The sequence below is a fragment of the Bombus affinis genome, chromosome 1 (genome assembly GCF_024516045.1).
Source record: "Bombus affinis isolate iyBomAffi1 chromosome 1, iyBomAffi1.2, whole genome shotgun sequence".
NCBI lineage: Eukaryota > Metazoa > Arthropoda > Insecta > Hymenoptera > Apidae > Bombus > Bombus affinis.
This window is the reverse complement of record NC_066344.1, coordinates 12,649,481-12,672,561: the sequence shown is the minus strand read 5'-3', so window position 1 is coordinate 12,672,561 and position 23,081 is coordinate 12,649,481. Positions and strand designations below refer to the sequence as shown.

General features: G+C 40.7%; 2 protein-coding genes across 2 annotated transcripts; one reads left to right on the top strand and one right to left on the bottom strand.

Moving 5' to 3' along the window:
• Positions 1-1,308: 1,308 nt before the first annotated feature.
• Positions 1,309-21,257, top strand: LOC126921215 (nuclear hormone receptor FTZ-F1). The gene is made up of 5 exons (XM_050732575.1): positions 1,309-3,433; positions 15,420-16,102; positions 17,515-17,773; positions 17,884-17,984; positions 18,078-21,257. Exons 1-5 carry the CDS (start codon positions 2,125-2,127, stop codon positions 18,222-18,224), a joined length of 2,499 nt encoding a protein of 832 aa, XP_050588532.1. The 5' UTR covers positions 1,309-2,124; the 3' UTR covers positions 18,225-21,257.
• A 46-nt stretch (positions 21,258-21,303) lies between these two features.
• Positions 21,304-22,865, bottom strand: LOC126921476 (glycine cleavage system H protein, mitochondrial). The gene is made up of 3 exons (XM_050733141.1): positions 22,499-22,865; positions 21,983-22,126; positions 21,304-21,892 (listed from the first exon to the last, which is right to left on the bottom strand). The coding sequence occupies exons 1-3, from the start codon at positions 22,641-22,643 to the stop codon at positions 21,663-21,665; spliced, it is 519 nt and encodes a 172-aa protein (XP_050589098.1). The 5' UTR covers positions 22,644-22,865; the 3' UTR covers positions 21,304-21,662.
• Positions 22,866-23,081: the final 216 nt, after the last annotated feature.

The window sequence follows — 23,081 nt, the reverse complement described above, 5'->3', positions numbered from 1 at the left end:
ATACTTCTCCGGCCGACATAGACCTGGTTCCGTAAGTAGGTCATCCCCGCCATCGGCTCTGCAACCTCCTTCTCCCCTCCCGCGTCAATCCCTTCGACCACGGCAATACCTCCCAACCTCCCCCATCCTCCTGCTTCTCTCTCAGTCGGTCCCTCTCCTCCCGAACACCGCGTGTTGCCCTCCCCCCACCAATCGGTCGAGCTCTCGGAGGCACCTCCACTACTCTCCGTCGGGCACCTGGTCGCGCGCTGTGGCATGCGCTGCTGAATCACTTTCACTTATGCCGTGCGCTGTGTTGGTTATACGCCGTACGTCTCTCTCGCTCTCGCGCTCTCACACTCGACCCGTGGCCGTCGGTAAAGGGACACGCGCGCGCTCCTTCTCTTCTCTCCTCTGTACTCACCGAAACAGCCAAGGGAGCCTGACGACGGTGGTGTGTGCGCGCCTCTCGCCATTCTCCTGGTTCTGCCAATTTTATTTTACTCCTGGCGGTGTCACGGCGAAGCGCGTATCTCTCTATACCGGGCGAAACCGCGCCGTGCCGCACCGAGTGCCACCGTGTGCCGCGTTGTCGTGCTGTATTCGTTTCGATCGTCATCGTGTCGTGTGGTGTGTGCAGCCAGTATCGCCGTGTACAGACTCGTGTGTCGTTCTGATCGTCAACGACGACGACAACAACAACAATAACAACAACAACAACGACGACAACGACATTAATAACAGTAGATATACCCGGTGGAGAGAGGGGAGAGCCAGCCGGGCATGGATCAAAAAGGAAGACATCCTGCAGTCCGTGTTTTTCGCGTTCGCCGCCCGTGATCGTTGTCGTGTTTGCTGCTGTGATATACGTGACGTGTGCCGTGTCTCGCGAGACGGTCTCCCAACTCTACCTACGTCCATGTATCGCCGGTAGGGCAGCAGAGGGGAGGGGGCGGGCCCTTCGGGAAAGCAACGAGGCGAGAAGACAACTAGTCGTACGCAGATAGCCGCGCTGTCAAGTCGCACGATACGGGAACTCCAAACGTTCTTTCCCTTTCTTACTCTCGCTCTCTCTGTTTGTGTGTGTCTATTTGTTCCGGACTTTAGACACCGTTGTATATTTTTTCGACTTTTCGCACGGATACGTTACGGATATTCAGTTGGATTGCAGTGTGTGCGTGTTCTCCTGATAGCCGGCTTATTTATTCAACGATTGGTCCGCGTCGATTATTTTGTGTCAAAACGCCGCGATCAAAACTTGGTCTCGCATCCGCGCATGTGCGATCACTCGGTAACGCTACCGGCGATTCGCGTGCCCGGTGAAACAACGATCCGATTGTCCTGCTCGCACTGTGATCCCAGTCGATACGATCATCCCCCGTCTCGTGGCTTCCACGATCAGTTTGAACCTCGTGTGTGCTTGCTGTTGTTTCGTGTCACGTTGTAAAAGCTGGATTTATCAGTGACCACGCAACCAAAGGATAGAAAAAGGATAGAAAAAAAGGGACGTTACAGTGGTTTTGTTGTTTCGCGAGTAACACGAATGCAACAGTGACAGCCGAGAATTTTTTCTTTTTCACGCAACACGCGCAGACCCACGTTTCGTCACATTTTTTACGATGGTTCGGACGTAGTACGCACGATCGAAACAGGATTTACTTTCTGCGGTGGTGCGCGATGGTTTTCTTTATGAACGTGTGCCGTAGAAAAACGTGACTGGTGATCGATATTGTACGTGCCAAGGGAATATAGTGTGTTTTCTTTCGGGCTTATGCTTTCCACTTCATCGTTGTCGTCATCGTCGTTGTGCTTGTCGTTGTATCGTCATTTTTACCGACAACATCGTACACAGTCGTTGGTACCGTAGCATACGAGAGTACCACGACCTTGCACGACGTACACCGTTACCGCTTCGAAACTTAAAGGGGGCAGCCTAACCAATAAACCGATAAACCGCCGTTGTTCTGTCGCATACACACCAGCCGCGAAAAAGAAATAAGAGAAAACGAAAAGAGAAAAAGAAAAGAAAGAAATACTCGTGATATTCACCACAGTGGCTAGAACTAGGAGAATTCACTGGCAATTCATATATGAGCCGATACGCCACAAGCACGTTCCTCCGTGCAGCACTTGCGCAAGGGTGATATGTTATTGGAGATGGAGCAGCATTCGGGCTTGATATCCCTGAATATGTCGCCGTTTCATCTAAGCCCACAGGGTAGTCCCCAAGGTGCGGCCGGGGCTGGTCAACAACAGCAACAACCACAACAGCAACAACCGCAATACGGTTCGTCGCCGTATGGGAATTGCGCTCAAAGTCCACCGACGACAATGTGTCATCAGTCACAGTCGCAACAACAGCCGCAGCAACAGCAACAGTTGCCGGTACACAGTCAGTCGCACTCGCAGGGTGGTATGTCGGGTTTCGACGCCGCGTTCTTCGATTCCACCGCTCTCGAAGAACGATGTCCCATGTGTGGCGACAAAATGTCCGGTTATCAGTACGGTTTGCTGACGTGCGAGTCGTGTAAAGGTTTTTTCAAACGTAACAACTCACCGTGCAGTAGTAAAAAAGTATACACGTGCTTATTCTCGCCGACTGGAGGTGGGGGAGGTGGGGGCGGAGGTGGTGGTGGTGGAGGCGGTGGTGGAGGCGGCGGAAGTGGCGGAAACGGTAGCAACGGTGGTAACAACGGTGGAAGCGGTAGCTGTGGCGGCGGCGGCGGCGGCGGCGCATCATCGGCATTAGAGATCGGATCTTGCAGCAACAAGAAGGTGTACACGTGTCTGTTCTCGCCAACAGGAGCCGGAAGCGGCACTGGCGGCGGCAGTGGAGGCAACAATGGCGCGGCGAATGGCGGTGGAGGTGGTGGTTGCGGTACGTCGACAGCCCTCGACAGTAGCGGAGGTAGCAGTTACAGTGGTAGCGGTGCCGCCGGTCCCGGAGGCGGCGGAGGAGCGGGTGGAGGCGGTGGTGCGGGTGCCGCTGGCGGCAGTGGGCCCACCGCAGGGAATGCAGCTGCTGGCGGCGGCGGTAGCGGTAGTGGCGCGGCCGGCAGCGGCGGAAATGGCGGCGGATCCGCTACGGTAAGCGGCAATGTCGCGATACCAACTACCACCTATTCATTACCAACTGGTACCATCTGTCATCCTGGGTTGGGCCAGGTCGGGGTTGGTGTCGTGACCGGCTCGATACCGTGTCCGTCCGAATTCCCCGACACCAAGGACATCATCATTGAAGAGCTCTGTCCGGTCTGCGGCGACAAGGTCTCCGGATACCATTACGGGCTACTCACCTGCGAATCCTGCAAGGGTTTCTTCAAGCGCACCGTCCAAAACAAGAAGGTTTACACGTGCGTCGCCGAGAGGTCCTGTCACATCGACAAAACGCAACGGAAGCGGTGTCCCTACTGTCGTTTTCAGAAGTGCCTCGAAGTCGGCATGAAGCTTGAGGGTGAGTTTTTTGTTGAATTGTGACATCATTATACCAAGGCTATCTACCATCTATTACGCTTTTTCATTTCGTTACGCTTTGCAAAAATACATATGCGCGCGTATAGTTTCTCGATAATCCCTCGCGATGGATCCACGGAACGTGCCTTTGTTCTCTTTCTTCTTTTTCTTTTTTCATTTCGCACGTATCGCAAAATTCGGAGATTAAACAGGGGGGAATGACGCGCAAGATGAACAACGATACAGTGAATTTCGTACTGTTGCGTAAACGAATTTTATTTGTCCGACAATATGGGCACTCATTTTTTGGATGTGAAAGCGTTGCATGCGGGTATCGTCGCGATTTTTATGCAGAAGGTAAAAGAACGAAAGCGCTCGCGTATATGCGACCGAGTAGATTTCGATGTTCAGTTATGCAACGTAATCGTGGGACACGCGTGCTATTGCGTCTGCGCGTATAACAGGTTTTCGGTCAAATATATTAACGTCGACGCTACTGACAAACAAAGATCTTAATAAAACAGGTGCCATTTATTTTTCTTCATATCATATCTTTACTAAAAATTGCCTAATAATTCTGTCGAAACATCGACGGTATAAATATGTACATTTATTTAATACCGCAAGCGTTAATTATTGTCCCCATTGAATTCTGCTGTGTTCTAATTACTTTCACCGCTTTGTTACGAGTTACAGGCATTTGGCGTAACTTTCAAGATATCACCGGTGCGTTAATATTACCGCATTCTTATCAACTTTTGCGTTATCTCTTATTCAATATCTTTACGTACATCCTGCGGAACGTCAAAAGCAGTTTACGCGCGAACGCGTGTACAGCGATTGGCGCTTCGGTACCGCACGATTCCTTTCGGCAAACTTCGGCAGAATACGTTCGCCTTCGAGCCTTTTCGCATTACGCTCCTACGAACTTAACCTTATTACACAGCGCGTGAAGCGCTCAACCGATACCGTTGTCTTCCTTCGCAAATTCTTTCGATGCTCTAACGCTTCTATTTTGATCAACACTTTTTTCTTCGTTTCAACGTCGATATCATTCACGTGACCATGTTCCATCATTAATTTTAATTACACCGATATCACACGATTCACGTCCATTTCGAATAGCCGATTAGGCAAACCGTTCTTGCATGTACGTAACAAAAAGAATTCGCAACATAGTTGCCGTCGGTTTTCTAAATGTATCGCGTTACTTTTTCGCGATTAGATTTTGATCCGCTTTCCATCCGTGAATTATGCAGATTTTACGCGAAAGTCGAGGTTATATATTCGCAAAACCACAATCGCCGTGGCTGGCGCCACCGGTCTTAGAAAATCTTTTTCGCACTTTGGCAACAGTTAAATGGGAGGACGATTCGAACGAAGCGTCTAATGCAATTCGAGTAACTGGGTCTAGGCCCTCAAGGCCCAACGATTAAGCGAATCTCGAAACAGGCTCTGTCGCAATTGCCGCCTTTGCACGCCGTTTTCCACGGCGTTCCTACAGCGGCAACGCGGATTGCTTAACGCGGAAAGTTTCCAGTGTGCTTGCGAGCGTTTACGAAAGGAAGCAGTTTCTTACTTGCACGCTATTCAGAAATGTAAAAACCTACTTCTACGTATAAATTTTATACCGATTAGGTAGAACCGATTTCTTCTCGTGGCACGAGCTGATCTCCCAACTATCTTCGAAATATCGAAACGTATATACATATTTGTTTTAATTGCTATCGAAAGTTTGCGTCTTAACGATTGTCCAACCATTAATTGTCGAACGTGCACTTGACAATGCTTCTTGACGTTAATTCGACGATCGTTTCGTAACGCTTGCTATATACGATCGGCAAGAAAAGTTTCGCGGTTGTTGTCACCGCTATTACTGTCATCTCGGTACTTCTTACCACATAGTTTACGCATTTCTGTTTAAGCGTTAAAGTATAAACTGTTGTTTTACGTTCCGATATACGTCGTTCGTTGTAAAATTTCGACACGTTTATGTGGAAAAAATGGAAATACTTGCGCGGAAGGAAGAGCGCGTCGACATCGGATGAAAACACCGGTTAAATGGGCGGTAATCGTGCGATAACACCTGTCACAGTTCTGCAACAAACCTGCCGTTTTGCAGTGGTCCGTGAATACGAGAACACGCCTCGTTCAAACGTAATGAACGTTACTTCGGTCTTGCTTTAAAGCTGATTGAAAATCATCTTCTCTTCTGTAAGCCGTGAACTCATCTAGCAGAGCATCCACATATATTTCATGAGACTGTAAAACTCTGGTAACGAACGAGGTCACGCTCATCCCATAAAACTTGCAAACGCATTTAAATTTCTAACTTAAATTCTTCGTGTTTACCTGGCATTGTAATTAGGCAAATTAGCAGAGAACCCTGCCAAGAAGAAAGCTTTATGTCGGCCGAATGGCGAGAAGCTCTTTGATATACGACGACTGTCAGTTATTCCACGCTTTACCCTTTAACGATAAATGAATCTGTCTTACCTTTTAAAACAAGGCTGAGCTGGCTGTAGTTGTCGTACCGTTGTTGAACAGAGATAGGCTATCGACAATGGTCGAAACGTTCATTGGGTTTTTAATTTCACTTTCAAACGTGCCACCATATGTGTACAGACACGATCAAATATTGACACTGGAGTCTTAATTTTCGCAGCTGCGAATAATTTGACTGTCCCATTTGAACTCGAAGCGTTATCCAATTTTACCCAGACGGCAAACTGTCTCAAGCTTTCGTCTGATTTCAACAAAAAGAAAAAAAAAGGAACGTTCGTTCGTAAGATTTTAGTCGAGCAAATTCTTCCTGAAATGTAAACATTTTTATTGTCAAATATGGTTCGTGTATTGTAATTCCGTATTCGCTAGAAAGATTTACAGCGAAAGTTGCTGAAAATTGACGATACTCCGGAAATGCAGACGTAAGGTTACATAATTGGATAATCAGTCAAATAATTGAGGTAACATTCAAAGAACATTAATGACACAAAAAAATCGAAATAACTTATGCAACATTAACTCGACAGTACACATACACTTGGATTTCTCCCTTTTTTTCATTAAACGTGCACTTAATGACTTCTAAAAATATAGCGATGTTTATTCCTCAAGGCTTGTGTTATTCGTTCCACGAACGATATTTTATCGTAATTAATTTCTTTATTTTCCATCCAATTTTGGATTTCTAATTGCTTCCTTCGTACGGAATAATAATTGTAATCGCCTCTCAATGATATAGAGCCTGGTATATCTGTAATAATCACACCACAAAGTTAGAAATTGTCATCTTTTTTACTCGTACAATAATTTCGTTAAAGGAACTACTCTACCTTTCTAGAATTTTAGAAGAGACACAGAACTTTTCCATCATAATTACAATTAATCATAATTACGTTCTTTAGATGGCTACGTTAATGGGATGGATAGCGTGTATTATGGCGCTCTAGTAGTTTTAGGCATCTGGCGTAGCCGATATAAAAAGTTTCCTCAATGTGGCTCTCTTAGAGAACTAACTTCTTACTCGCCTTTCGTTTTCGTCATTAGCGTCATTCTTGACAAAAAATTCGGTATACCACCGATGTCAGTGAGTTTTCGTTTTGGACAAAGCAAATTTGTCACGTGGAGGAGCGGCAATGTGCGCGCGCACGTTCATCTATGGCCAAAGGCGAACCGGTAGTGTTGCGCAAATGGAATCTAGAAATTTGAGGTAGGACGTTCGGAACTTGTTTCGCGTCCACACGATACAATCAGGAGAAAGCCTTTCGGTGACCGGACAAATTTCTATTAGACGGTCGAAATATATTTTCACCGGCGACAACGGTGAAATTAGAGTCGGAAAGATTCGTGGGTCGCTTTCGACGTCGAAAGTTCCGTGATTATGACACACACGGGCCTACATCTGTATGTGTTCATTAGTCACGAAAAAAGATTCGCCATTTGTGTGCCACTTAAATATTACTTAACGGTATTACTTAATATAAAAAAGACCGCCGATTTAGCGGTGTCCCTTGGAACCAAAGTTTCATTACCGACGAACTTATTTATCAATTTCCCGCTTAATTTACGTAACGTTAAAATTTCTTAACTAACCGATTGTTCGGAAGAAAGGTTCGGTTTATTGCCGTTAAACGCTCGCTCGGATCGCGCTGTTAATCGTGTATAGGTATACACTCATAATTCTTTCGCATTTTGCAATCGAGATAGGCGATGACTGTTCGCGCGAGCTGAAGCGATGCTTCGTGCTTTTCTGCTTCGATGCCTCGACGAAACTCTATTTTCCTGGTGGATGTAGGCTCCCTCGAGAGATAATCCACGATACCATTCTTATCAGCTTTCTTAATCATATTACGTTCGAATTATGCAGAGACGCTCTAAGTACTCTAATTACTATAGTACAGTCTTACAATGGGGTAGCGTAAAATATAAGTAATTAAAAAACCAGCGAGAATATCCTACTGCAAGCAGCGTGCCTGCGACATAGAAAGAAAGAATTACAAACGAGAAATTAACAAAAGCGTTGAAGTATTTCGAAGTGAAACGGACGTTGTAAGACGCGGAGAATTTCGTGGCAGTAATTCGTCGAAGGCATAGCATTAAAAGTAATAACGAAGGCCATTTACGACTGCGAAAAACCGGCGCATCTTTTGCATTTGTCCGCCACGTGGAGCAGGTTTGTATTTAATGGCCGAACACAGGGTACTCTGAACGTTCGATTTGGTCCCTGTCGATTCCGGGACATGCCCCGTCCCAGTGTCCCGTCGTAAAAGTGAGAGCGGTCACCGGTCGATCGGCGGCGCAGTCAAAATCGCTGAGAAATGACTTTCTTGGCGTTTAAGGATTCGGGGCTTGTAAATATATGTATTATATAGGGAGCCCGGAAAAATAGACGGGACAGCGGAAATCGTGGCATGCGCCTCTGTTTAGAAACTCATAAATTTCATAATTATTGTATTATGTTGCAAGAAAGTTGTACATCTGGCCGCCTGCCTGCTAGCTGCCTGCCTGCCTGCCTGCCTGTCTGCCTTGCCTGTTTGCTTACCTGCCTGGGCTGCCTTGCTCGCTTGCTCGACTCCTACCTTCGTCATTCGCGCGCGCGCGCGCGCGCGCATTACAGAGGTGGGGGAGAAAGGTTAGGTTGAGGCGGGGATTGTGTAATCCCTCGTTGAGTGGAGCCTCACCGTCTTCTTTTCGCCGAAGCTTTTATTTCTTTCTTGTCTCGTGACTCCTTCTCTTTCTTTCTCATTCCTTCCAGCGCGCGCCCGAATTCGTATCCTGTATCCATACATATACATACATTAAACACCGATACGCAATCGCGTCGCAGCGTACGATCTATGTACGTCATCGTTGCCGCGATACGAGTAATATTTGAATTCCTGAAAAACTTCGGCTACGACTGTCGGTAACACGGCCGATTATCGAACCATCAATATTAACCTGTTCCTATAATGATTAAGTGTTTAGGCGCGCAGTTGGCGGAGCACTAAAATCTAATGCCGAAACCTGCCAGTTGATTATCAGGTATTACTGCAATTATCGTCGCACGAAATATCTTCGAAGTTCCGTTGCGACAGCCAGTTAGTATCGTCGCTTGGTAAAACAGAACGCTTCATATGCATGTATCTAGCACCTGTCTTTCCCTAGCTTGTCTTTCGTAGAAGTCGAAAGATCATGATTAGACTGCGGATTTGTATACATTTGTAGGAAATTTGAAAGTGCAAAAATGCACAAAAGGTATATGTAACATACAAAAAGTTTAGCACGCGTTGTAATAGTTTTTTAATAGGTAACACGAATTTCTGCTTAGGTTCTATAGCTTTCTATATCTTTGCAAAAATATGAATTTGCATAAATATGTAGTTTAATTATAATTCTTTGTTCGGCTAGAAATCCAAAAGGGTTTCCTGACCGAAGATTTCGTCGTTTTCTACATTTTTTTCTTTTTGTTTTACGTTGTTTCGCAATGCGCGGATGACTTCACTAACGCAACGGTCGGGCGCGTCGCGTCGGCTGCGTCACGGGGGAACTTCTCTCGCGCGATTGGTCCAACCGTGGGCGACGGTGGTCACGTGGTCGCACATTAATTTCTATGGGGAGGGTCTGACGTCACTGGACCCGTGGACCAGATTCACCAAGTGGGTTTCCCTTTCTTTTCGACATACGCGCTCTCGGGTTCGGCGCTCTTGCGTCTACTACGCTTATCGTCGCGGCGGACCTTGCGAACCGGACGTGGGTTGCATTCTTTCAATGGCCTGCACGGGCCTCATTGCACGTGGATCTCTGTCATGCACGCGGACCACTCTGTCGCAGATTCATTATAAACAGGAGAAAAGTACGGAGAACCACCGATGGAAATATCGATTTCAATTACGAATGCATGTTTTTATTGAAACGCTATCGTAACGCGGTCCGCATTTACCGTTGTTACTATAATTGCTCGCAATTGTTACGCGCAGGAGAAAAGGTCAACCTGTTAGGCATATTTGAAGCTTTTTATCATAGATACGTGCTACCTACTGATAAAGCGTATTAGTAAACGGAAAAACATGTATGTAATTATATTTATCTCCGTTGACGTGTACAGCGCATATATTTTAGTTTATTTACGACAAGGGATCGACTACTTAATAAAATAAAAATTTCCTGGTATACATTTTCTTAACAAGTTTATTTTGCTTCTTGTTTTAGAACGCTCGTACGCTTCAAGGCGATTTATTATGCACGTTTCACACGTTTTCCACGCTTCACGTTTGGTACCTTCAATAGTAAATAATCTTGTCATATTTTCATAACGTAACCACTTTTTATGCAAAACGCATCGATATCTATGTTGATTTTGGAAAAAAAGGAAAAGATAAAAGAGAATATCGTGTCGCGCTATTGTTAAATAGAATGCGTTTCCTTCGCGAGACTATATTAAATCCACATTGAACTGAACAAAATGAAACTTTTCCGGTAGATGTACGCTGGACGATCGCGTGCTCTGTCAAATCACGAGGATCGTGACACAGTTTCTCCAGCCATTGACGATCGATGGAAAATCGTCCTCAGGTGTATTTAACGCATTTATATGCCGCTTTGGTAACACCGCGACTCTCGTCTTGCCACATCCCTGCGCAACCCAAGAGTCAGAAATTCTCTCTCATAAATCGAATCGTCTCGGTTCATTCGTGTCACGAGTACCGCGATTCATGATCCTTTCGTACAATTTTCACAGGGGCTAGATGAAATTCCGGGAAATCTCAAACTCTCAATAGCTCTCAATAGTTTGATTTATCGGTAATCTTGTTCTTTACTATGTTTTTCGCTACGGATCTCGTAGAATTTCTATCGATGAAAATAGAGAATCAAGATTCTTAATGATATTATCGTTTTACATCATACAAGGCTATATCCTAGCGTCGCTGATCGCTGTAATTTATCGATAATTTCGTTCGCGTAATGGAGTCAAGAGCTGCCACGAAACTCGACGCCACAACGATGCAATTTCGTGCGTCCTGTTCAAACTTCCGGTTGCTACTTCACCGAGGTACACTGTTCCTCCGATTTGATTCCACGTTTCCGCGGGTTCCAACCCGCTGGGTACCCCGGAATTCGACTCGTAAATATCATCAGTGTCGCTGTCTGGCATGTATATTTGACGATCGAGCCCGATCAAATCGAGCCGTATATATCGATACGCTAATGTTCTCTGCCCACGCGAAACTCCGCCACCCACTCGGTGAACACCATCCCGGGCAACAGAAACTGTTGGATCTCTCCGTTCACGTTGTTCACGCTTCGCTTGTTTAACAAAAACACGGGAAACGTGTGTGACACGTGGTCGGAAGTTAGACGATAGATCATTTCCACGGAGTTTCCGGGGTGAAAGAGTCTCGAGTTTTAACACATTGTTGACCAGTCACGAGTGTACTTGTGTCTTTGTGCATCGTAAGTGTTTCCGATTGGTTGCAAGTTTTGCATTCGTACTCGTATCTCCAATTGTATTAACTTGCAAATGTACTAGGTAGATCACTGTACAAGATTTTTAGTTGCTTGACGTTATCGTCTTAATGTGCCATAGATCGAGTTATGATCGTAGGATAGAAAATGTAGTAATTATAATTGCAATTTTAACATCGTGGGTGGTAAGACGTGTTAGTTTTTGAGTAAGATAAATAACAAACGTATGACGTTGTATCTCTTTAATCATACAATTGATTATCTTTAATTAGATCGAGATGCTTAATTACAACTTACAAGCTGAAATTTAATTTCTTTCATTGGTAGGTATTCACCTCCGTCAAGATAAGACGTTCTCGTTTTACCGTAACAGTTGAGAATTAAATTCCTTTGCGAGCACTAAAAGATATCGAACGCGATGGAGAAAGATAACAGTTAAATAATTGTGCCTTAAATAATCATATGCTTTAATATGAGAATTAATCAAAATTAGAATCCTACGACATGTATAATTAATTCAATGAAATTCAACCTCTACGCTTTTGATTTCTACGTGAATAATGTGATTAAACGAACGTCGATATCGTTGAAGGCAATCCAAAGATGAATGAAGTTTTTAAGATGAATTTATCGACCGGATAGTCTTCGCATTGAACGCGAGTTTCGTTGCAGCAGAAGTATTTACATCACATACATAAGGCAGGACGATTTCCAAGCGCACGATGCACCTGGCGTCAAATTAAAGGTAGAAAGATGTACGTCTGACAGCGTGTAACACCTACGACGCTCGGTGAAACCACGGGAGAAGAAAGACCACGGGAGAATGATCGTAAACGTAGGATGGCAATAAGGAGAGAGAAAAGAAACCTTGCTGAACCGAGAGTCAAGTTTAGCCGTGATCTACGCCGATCTTTGGACCCTTCCAGTCTCCTCGAGTTCTTCGTTACAATGAATATACAAGACAGGGTGAAAGAGGGCGAGAAAATGAAATGCACGAAAGATCGTAATCCAATCTATCTTTTCTTTTTAGAAGAATGAAACTCTTGCATATAAGAGATACGAAATAACGAACGATGTAAATAGAAGAATACGACGAAGGAAAGAAACTGAAACGAGATGGAATACGGAATAAGAGGGGGAAACGCGTGTACGAAAGATCGTAAACGAAGGATCGAAAAAGGAGGCACGCAGCGAGGTAGCTTTTTACACGTGTTAAATAAGTCAGCGAGATAGCCGATGGCGGCGTTGCGTAGCATTAAGCGAGCAATCGAGAACAAGTGGCCGAAAGCAACAACCTGAAAGTCAAGTTTAGCAACTTTCGTTATTGGCTTGCTCTCTCGGCTATTGTCTGAATTCTCGGCGAGTCGGTCACGTATGTTGCAGAAAGAGAGAAAAGAGAGTGTCGCGGATAGGAGCAGAAAGGACGAGGAGGCGTGCTCGCGCGAGCACGTTCGCGTAATCCTTGGATGATGGATGACGCTCGCTTTGCATAGTACGTATTCGTCAGAGCACTGACGGCAGAAAAGTTCGGGAAACGAATGCTCGCAGCCGAGTGTCAAGTTTACGGCGGCGAATCTATCGTTGCTTTGCCGTGAATTCTACCTCTCAGTCCTCCATGCTGGAATTATCTTTCCGGCCAATAGTTATCGAGAATAATTGCTCCTGACGGGAAGGCAATTAACGGATGTCCTTCTTCGTTCCAGTCGTATAGCTCCGTACTAAAAGTTTCTAAATTGCGCGAAACGAAAATATTCAAATGTATATATATGTATATATTTATTATATTTTAATATTATATTTCATGTATATATTTTATTACGAAAATATTATATATATGCGTGTGTGTGTGTGTGTGTGCGAATTTTACATATACAAAGTTATAGACTGTGACATGGTTGCAATCGTAGTCGCAGATGTTCGGACACCGCGACAGTGCGTGGCCGCGTTATGCGGAGTTTTCAGGGAGACGAGGAGCGTCGGGAAAGAACAGGAACGGGAGTATATTCGAAAAAGGCAGGGAATCGACGAAGGAAAGGCGAGAAAAGGTGGTGGTTTCGTACGAGAGGAGAAAAGAGAAAGAAACGCAAGCAGTCAGGAGTAGCGAAAAAGGAGAAGGAGGAGGAGAAGGAGGAGGCAAAGGGAATCGGTGAGAACGAGAGACGAAAGAAAGAAGAGAAAAAGAGAGGAGGCGTAAGCGGTCGCGCGCACACAGGGTGGCGGAGGCGGCAATGTGGATCGACGGGAGGCGAGAGGTGTTCAGAGAGGGGTAAGAGAGTAGTAGGGTCGAGGGAAGGGAATAAGTAGGGTTAGGAGGCGGCGGGGTGTCGGACGGCATTCGACACGGTTCCTGTGTATGTGTATGTGTATGAATATATGTGTGCGAGGTGGGGACAGAGGGGTGGCCCTCCTCCCTCGGCAGGCCGGCTCAGAGGCAGAAGTGGACGGGCAAGCGATTCAACCTCCTTTCACTTTCAACGAGCGCGCACCGCGCTTGCTCGCTTACTCGCTCGCTCGTTCGCTTGTTCGTGTTCGCTGGTGTTTTCATGCGACGACGGATAGCAAACACCTCGTACGAAAATAGGCAACGCCGCCGATTTAGCCGCGTGTCCGCCCTATAAATCGTTAAAGCTGCACGAAATCCTCCCTCGATAGCACCGTGACCCTGAGGATCGCGGATGATCGTCATCGGGCACACGACCTCTTCTCGGGGATACGTTGCCACACCGCCATCAACTTCTCCGTCGCGATGCACATGGATGAACCGGCCACCTTTTATGGCGCGAGACTGTTCTTTTTTCTTTCAACGTTATTATTAGTCTTGTGACTTCTTTCATTTTATTCCATTATCCTTTTGGCTTTCTGTCTCGACATTTTCTCGTTTAAATTTAGAAACGGGGAAATCGAACTTTCAATTGATTTTAGGACGAAGATCCGTTTCTTTTCTTTCTTTTCCTTTTTTCTTCTTCTTCTTACTTTTTTTTTTTTTTTTAAGTAGATGCGAATTCATATCATGTTTACTGGCTAAGGAAACACTGGTACTTTAATGCGGCAGACTCACGAAGGCACATTTTAATCCCTCGCTGCCAAGGGGGATCCATATCGAGTTCCTCTGCTGGGCCACTTCCGGCCCCGAGACCACACATCTGGGAATCTGTTGTTTACAATGTGAATCTTAACTCGGAGATGCAGTAATACTTAGTTTCGAGCATAAACATCCAACTGGGTCGCACCAAAGAGTCCGCTTTATACTAAAATCTTTCGATATTTCGTTTCTCGTTGTGTGTCAGACAATTTTTATTATCTCGAAATCCTTATCCATAAATATCTAAGAAGCATTTACATTGGCACTGTTGTAAAAGAAGAATGTCAACAGGTTGTCCCTTGCAGTTAATGACAGGCAATAAATAATCGACGCTGGCAAGTCTTAACGTTCGCTCTCAATAATGACGGGTTTAACGTGCCAAATAACACCTGCAGCTTTCGTAGGTGGAGATCCATGTCGTACACGTAGCTACTCGTTTACAAGCAGCAAGTAGACGTGTCGCTAGTCGTAGAACAAGGATAGTCGCAAGTGGTTTACGCTTTGTCCCGTTTGGCTAAGATTAAATCTCGTTTCCTTCTGGAACGTGGCGCTTCTTTAAACTCAAACATTGGCGACGACTACGCTTAATTACTAAAATAAATTTCAAATTCAATTATCGTTTCTCAGCCATCGAAAATCGTTAAAAATCGTATAGAATTATTTGAAAACTGGAAAAATTAACAAGATCGTTTCGTTCAGTTAAAAAGCTAAAGTTCGACTCGTCTTTCAAATGTCTCGTCAAATGTCGTCTCAACGATCATTTTCTCAGACATGATTAAAAATGACATAAAATTGTTAAGACACGCAACATAACATGCAAAGACTAACAAAATCATTCCGTTCGATCACCCAGAAAAGCCCGAGTAACCGTTCGATTCGTGTTTCAGATGTACTTGCGAGCAAAGCCGAAGAACTGATCCTGTTGTTTCAATATTTTGTACGTTTGCTTTTGTTGTAGCCGTGCGGGCGGACCGAATGAGAGGTGGTAGGAATAAATTTGGACCTATGTACAAGAGAGACCGAGCGCGGAAGCTACAAATGATGAGACAACGGCAGCTGGCACTGCAAACGATACGCGGCAGTCTCGGTGACCCATCGAACTATCCCTCCGCCGTAACGCCTTTCCTGCATATTAAACAGGAAATACAAATACCTCAGGTCTCGAGTCTAACGTCTTCTCCAGATTCGAGTCCATCCCCCGCAGCCGTGGCCGCTGGTCTGGTCACGACACAAGCTGGCAGCGGAGCTGGTCAGCATCAACTGATCGCACCGTCCTCCCAGCCAAACATTTCTGGCGGTAATCACCTGCACAACCTCAACCCTGGCCTGGATAGCAAGCTATGGGCTGCCAATTCCACCACCCCTAGCCCGAAGGCCTTCAACTTCGGCGAACAGTCCACTCACGGGGCCGCTGGTTCCGCACCCTCTACCGCCACGTTGAAAACTAGTCCGATGATAAGAGACTTCGTTCAAACGGTCGATGATCGCGAGTGGCAGGCATCCCTTTTTGGACTGTTACAAAATCAAACGTACAATCAGTGTGAAGTGGACTTGTTCGAATTAATGTGCAAAGTGCTCGATCAGAATCTGTTCTCGCAGGTGGACTGGGCAAGGAATTCGGTATTCTTCAAGGATCTCAAGGTTGGTGCCAATGTTGTTGACTTTAATCCCTCTCAACTAGGCAAATTGGCTCGTTTAGGATCCAAGAGAAATTTCAATCTCTCGTGTCTCTCCTTCCTTTGATTTTTTATTTTTACTGAACAAAGTTTCAGGTATTTGATTTAACGATGGTGTATAACGTATAGAACGTAGTAAAAATATTCCGATAGGTATCCTAGAATTTTTTTTAGATACTTTGCAAGTTTAGAATAGCGAAAAATTAAGCTTGGATATGAATGACCTAGTTTACCTATGGAGGGTTAAATATACTTATTTAACGTGTATATATAACACTGTGTAAGTTGACTTGAATTTATCGAAACGTCATCGGCTTAGGAAGAGTATATAAATGTAGAACTTCGTTCATCCGAACTTCATTTATATTTATTTTTTCTATGGAAATTTTCGTTAGTATGCGATTAACTCGTTAAGTAACCGATTGATATCGTTTATATGAAAACACGTACCTCCACTTATTTCAATAAGAAATATCACGAGGAGAATTAGTAAACTTCTATTAGCTGTATGAACTTCAATTATATGAACTGTTTGTCCTCCAACATAATGTAGAACAATGCGTTAAGGCGAATCTTACATTGATCTGTATACATAAATTCACTTTCAACTTCTATCTACAAATTATTGAAATATCGTATATCTTTTCGTGGAAATTAGATCAATCTGTAATTATACCATAAACAAGCGTATATTAAGCGTCTATTATAAGAGATATAAAAATTTCATGGTTTTAACCGTCGTCGAGAATCTTTTTCAAGAGAAGTTAGTTCTTACCGATAAATAACTCCTCGCTGGCCTGTTGGTGGTATGAGCGGGGATGTGAGGTAACCAACAGCATTGCACAATCACTGAATGATTTCAAGCATCGCCTCATATCTAGGTCATAACAAGATACGTTTCTGGGTTATGGCGGTTGCCCTAAAGCAGGCCCATGTTAATTATAAACCGTTTACTTAACCGATTATATACTTTTTGTTGTGTTTGTCTTTGGAAATCTGTAAAATGTTCTGTCATCGTTTCATCGATATCTCAAGTCTCAAACCATGCTTTTGTATTTTACGAACAATATGGAGCACGAATATAAAGATTTCGTCGCTTATTAAATATTATTTCTTAAAAATTAACATATAATTTTCCTTTTATAAATAATTATAGCTTTTGTTATACTATTTTTCAATGTTATATTTCAAAATTCAAATTTTCGAGTTTTAATTATTTCTTTTAATTATTTTTATCCAAAATTTCAATGTCTCGATTAAATTCATTTAATATATATGTTACAAGTCGTCTTATTAAAAAATTTAGCACAATTTTTACATTTCAATCTGACAAAATTTTATATATATTTTTACAATTTATTACGTTCTTTTGGGCAGGTTGATGACCAAATGAAGTTGCTACAGCACTCCTGGTCGGATATGTTGGTGCTCGACCATCTTCATCAAAGGTTACACAATAATCTACCTGATGAGACTACGCTTCATAATGGCCAAAAGTTTGATCTCCTTTGCCTCGGCCTACTTGGAGTTCCTTCTTTGGCAGACCTTTTCAATGATTTGTCGACCAAACTTCAGGAACTCAAATTTGATCTTTCAGACTATATATGCATGAAATTCTTGATGCTGCTCAATCATGGTACGCCTTCTTTTTTCTCTAGATTTGTCTTATATTTACATGTCTTGCTATGAGATTATATTATTATTAGACAAAAATCATTGATGCATCAATTTTATTTAAATATGCAGAAGTTCGTGGATTAGTTAACAAGAAACATGTACAAGATGGACACGAACAAGTCCAACAAGCTCTTTTGGATTACACGTTGACATGTTATCCTTCTATACCGGTATGTTTATCTCATATATACATAGGTTTCCTTTTTTCTAATTTTTGATAGCTTCGTGAATGATTCGATATACATGAGATTTTATATAAACAGGATAAATTTAACAAGCTGCTAGCAGTATTACCTGGAATCCATGTGGTAGCGAGCAGGGGAGAAGATCACCTTTATCAGAAGCATTGTAGCGGTGGAGCACCAACTCAAACTCTTCTCATGGAAATGCTTCATGCTAAAAGAAAATGAAACGATAGATTCGTTTGGCACTTTTGCCATGAATTAGTCTATTGCTATATCTAAAAAATCAAGATAGAGCCCCTTATTGTCAGAGTGGACCTCAAGTACCTATTAAGAGCTAATGCTGCTTGGGTATTGGACCAAGTTCAGGGGTCTGGTTCAAAAGATACCTAGGCAAACAAATCAAGTATAGACGTACATACTTTACATATATACATAATATATGTATTATAAAGTGTATCTAAATATATAAACATAATGACATATATTTTCTATATTTGATGTTGAAGTTTTAGAGATGTATCCATGGAGAATTATTACCCCTGTTGATGGGTACAAGCGCAGGGAAATAGTAAGCAAGATGCCTTGAAAACAGTACAAAGGGTGGTTAACAAAATATTGGTCAAAGGGCAGGCAACTTTTGTCTAAATAAGTAAAGCTATTTTTCTAATACTAGAAGCGATTATTTTTAAGCATATACCACTGAAGCCTTGCTCTCATTTTAACAAAAAGATAATCCTAATAGTAACGAACGAAAGAAATTGTCGACTCTCCAGTCAATCGTGCTTCTGCAAGGGATTCAATGGGCATACTTGAACGACAGTAAAATTTCATGTGATATACTTATATATACATATATGTCGCACGGCCACCTGGGCATCCTTAGAACTTCCTATGAAAAATCTGCATTTTGTCACACTTGCACACAGCAGGGCTACTATATTGTAAATACTAGTTAACACATTCCAATTACGTTGTAAAGTATGAATCATGTTAAATATGTAATTATAATATTTTGTGTATAGTTTAATGAAATAAATATATTTCTGTTGCTTACTGAAAAAAAATCATTAGCTACTTAATGTCTTCACTAATTTTAGAGTTTTATTCATGTATTTCTCTTTTATTATTTTTCAAATAGGTGGCGGAAAAAGAATAACCACAAATTGCGATATTTTATTATTGTATATTGTATCATAATAAAGATTCTGTTTTAAGAAATAAAAGAATCATTGGAGCAAGGTTTATGTGGTCCTACATTATCTAGCGATTAATATTAAGTATATAAGATCAATATTGTCTTATCGCAGTTGTTAAATAGATAAATATTTACTGAATGTTAAGATAGCGATCGAACGTAGTAATTTTTCACTAATAGATTATTATTGTTTAGTCAATAGTCAGAAACTTTTCAGTGCTGTGAAGGTTGTCTTTTCGACGCCTGTGGTATCTAAGCCATCGGTAATTACACGTGCTAGATTCGAGGCTCAAGTGTGGCAACAGGAACAGAAATCTTTGCTCGTACTGGTAGGCTGGTAGTACCACCCTTTGCAACTCCTACTGTTTATATCCTCTATCAAAGAAGTACCTGGGAAAAATGCTATTTTACTACTTTCACTTTTCCACCGACTTCGATATAAGATATTAAATATAGATTTAAACGATTTATTGATGTATGTAAAAAGAAAACTCGATGCCACATTAGATTAAGAATCGAGTGTTGAATCAAATCAGGAGGAGTAGCTGCGAGTATTACTACCATGAAAGAATATATATACATAAGAATATATATTTTCAGAAGCTTGCATGTACTTATCGTGTGAGTAAAGATTTGTGTCCATGGAAAAATTTTTGAAATCTTTGATATAAATGCAAAATATATATTGACATGTTCCCAAATTTTCAAATCGCCTGGTTCTTTTAATTGATCGATCGAAAAAAAACTAGCTTGCATTATTTATTATTGGCTCTTTAAATAATACTTTCAAAATGGATTGCCTTTATTTAACTCGCATATAAATGTCTACCTCTTCATAACTGTATTAAGTCTTACATTTTTACATTTTTAGTAAACCACATACCTCAGAATAGACACCCAGATAGCAAATTAAATGGAATGTATGAATGTTACCTACGTAGATTTAAAGTCTACGACTTCTGTAATATGCGTATCGACAGAATATAAAAGTTCCATTCAAGTATTGTACCCGTTATATTTCCATGTTAACTATTTTAGTTATTATTATATTTATTCCAAATTAGATTATACTTCTTTATGATATGTGTACGATATATTCCAGTCGAAATTTAAAAATTATCAACGAAGTCTCTAAAGTCATGTTTAATCTTGTGTTGCTGTTTGGGTAAAATCAAATAATATTTTATTTATTGTACATTCATTTATCTTCAGGAGTTCTTGTAGAACGTGTCGGTCTGATAATTTTGGAACAACTTACAAAAATCGTAAACACAACTGTCTCAAAAAAAATGAAAATTGTCTCTTCTAAATATTGTCCCCAAATCGATGATCTTTGTATGTGTCCATCCTATTTAATCGTCCGCTCGATTCTGTTATAAAGTGTTTATTAATAATTGTAATTAGGAAATATAATAGTGGTGTTATAAGCATTGTGTTAAATATGTACAGTTACCAATTATAATTGGCAAACAATCTAATTTAATATCGATGTGATTTTTTGATCCAATAAATAATTGGAATTAACATTAAATGATGAACTATTATGCGTTGTTGACACTGCCATTAGGAGTTGGCAATTGTAAATTATGTAGAAAAAAATGATTGATTGTAAATATATCTTTATTATTAACTGATAACTGTTCCTTTTAGGATTGACAGCGCTATTTTTATATATTATACTAATTGAACTCCTACTATATGATAATATTTCCCTTATTGCACTCCTGTCTTTGCTATTATTGTAAAAATACATGCAATGACCACGAGACGTAAGATAGTTTTCAACAGGAGGGTAAAGGATGGTACTATGTAAATTATTAAGCAGACAATTTTCAAAAATTTACAAATAGTATTCCAAAACATTCAATTGTTTCTTTATACATACAAGTTATTATAATTTAAATGCGTTTATGTACAACACAAAGTTTATTATAATTTGTAACAATGGTGTCATTCGTATACCTAATAACATGTATATTAAAACATTTGTTTGCTTTGTACAAATATGGTAACAAGATAAGAAAATGCACAGTGGTTAATAAAGACATCAGCTAACTACTGCACATAGCTTCATATTATTAATTTGCAATGTTTACATAATACACCACATTTATTTCATTAAACATACTGTCTAATCTTTATTATATACAAAATAATGTTTACAATTTATTTTTTTACATTTGCAAAGATACAATATATTAGTTTATAACACTTTATTACAATTGCACAATTTATAAATTTGTTTTCTTGGAGGCAATGCCTTCCTATTTGATTAAACAATCAATAAACTATACTTATTTTGCTGATAATATGATATTCATACGTATATTTGATCATGCATGATTATTATAAGGTTTAAAATAAATAAAAATATTCACATTTCTTTTTCACTAATAACACAATTGAAAATAACAAAGATTAAATCATTATCAACTAATTTTATACATGTTAGAAATATAATAATATGTTTATGATGGATCAGACTTTAAATATTCATTGTACGCTTCCTCATTCATTAGACTTTTTAGATCATCAGATTTACTTAATTCTATTTTGAATAACCATCCTTTTTCGTAACAAGAGGTATTTATTAAACTGGGTGTTCTTTCAACATCTTCATTTTTTGCTATTACTTTCCCGCTGACAGGACTATATAAATCAGAAGCAGCTTTCACTGACTCTAAAGCTCCACATTCAACTGTAAAGAAATTCATTTTTATCAAGTAGAAAACATAATAGAGTTCAATTTTTATTTTAAGAGAGACATCTAAAATACGAACGTTCTAACCTTCTTTCTCTATTTCAGAACCAACATCTGGAAGCTGAGCATAAACAACATCACCCAATGCTTCTTGTGCATAATTGGATATTCCAACTATGCCTATGTTACCATCAATTGTTATCCACTCATGTTTTTCCGTATAAAATCTTTCTAAAAATTTTATTTATAACTTCTAAATATATAAAAATATCCATTAATCTTGTTTAATAAAAAGACAATATATTAAATACATCATATTTACTATAAACTAAAAAAATATTTATTTTAATCAACTACATTTCATAAACCAATTTTCTTAAACAATTAAGCTTTTAAATATCATAAACAACAAAAATATATACATGAATGGCAATTTTTTTAAAATGCAGTAAGATATGCTGCGTGATGCAATATTCTTCTTTAGATTATTGATAATTAATAACCAATAAATATACTGTTAGCATTAAGATCTTGTTTCTAAGAATATTATTATAAATATATAATTTTTTTATTTTGTGTTTTTAATATACATTTTAAACTTACCGGCATTTAAGCAACGAGTAGTAACGATGGAACGTGAAACATATAATGACACTTTCGGAGTAAAAAAGTTAAATAAATTTTCCGTTGAAGTACGTAAAAATGTTCTTGCAGTATATTTTGTCATTTGTGCAACTACTTTTGCCATGTTGAGTTATGTTTTTTTAGTTTTAAAACAATCAGATAGTTTTAACCTATAAAACACGTATCATGCAATGTGTAGACCGTTACGTTCTCAATTAATTTTGTAATGTTTCCCCAATGTCGGCAGAGTTTAATATGAACGAAACGCGGGATTTGAAGGAATTAATATATTTCTATGTAGCATGTGTTCTTAGATTATCGATGATTTTTATCATGTATAATATATTTCATCATCATAATTCAAACTATTGCCAATCAAATATACATATAAATGTTGTACACTTACATATGTATACTTTATACTCAATAAATACTTATATATGTGTAAACTTCCTAAGAGTTCAAACAATATGTGTAAACTTCTCAAAAAGTCATTACACAGACGGACGATTAGAGAAGAAGAAGGATTTCGGGCATTAGAAATAGACACGGTCACAAGAAG

Excerpts from the sequence above, each read along its gene's own strand:
- LOC126921215 (XM_050732575.1), top strand. The coding sequence starts at position 2,125 with ATGTTATTGGAGATGGAGCAGCATTCGGGCTTGATATCCCTGAATATG. Across the intron at positions 3,434-15,419 it reads AGTCGGCATGAAGCTTGAGG|CCGTGCGGGCGGACCGAATG; the intron begins GTGAGTTTTTTG and ends CTTTTGTTGTAG. Across the intron at positions 16,103-17,514 it reads TATTCTTCAAGGATCTCAAG|GTTGATGACCAAATGAAGTT; the intron begins GTTGGTGCCAAT and ends TCTTTTGGGCAG.
- LOC126921476 (XM_050733141.1), bottom strand. The coding sequence starts at position 22,643 with ATGGCAAAAGTAGTTGCACAAATGACAAAATATACTGCAAGAACATTT. Across the intron at positions 22,127-22,498 it reads TACTCGTTGCTTAAATGCCG|AAAGATTTTATACGGAAAAA; the intron begins GTAAGTTTAAAA and ends TAAAATTTTTAG. Across the intron at positions 21,893-21,982 it reads TTCTGAAATAGAGAAAGAAG|TTGAATGTGGAGCTTTAGAG; the intron begins GTTAGAACGTTC and ends ATTTCTTTACAG.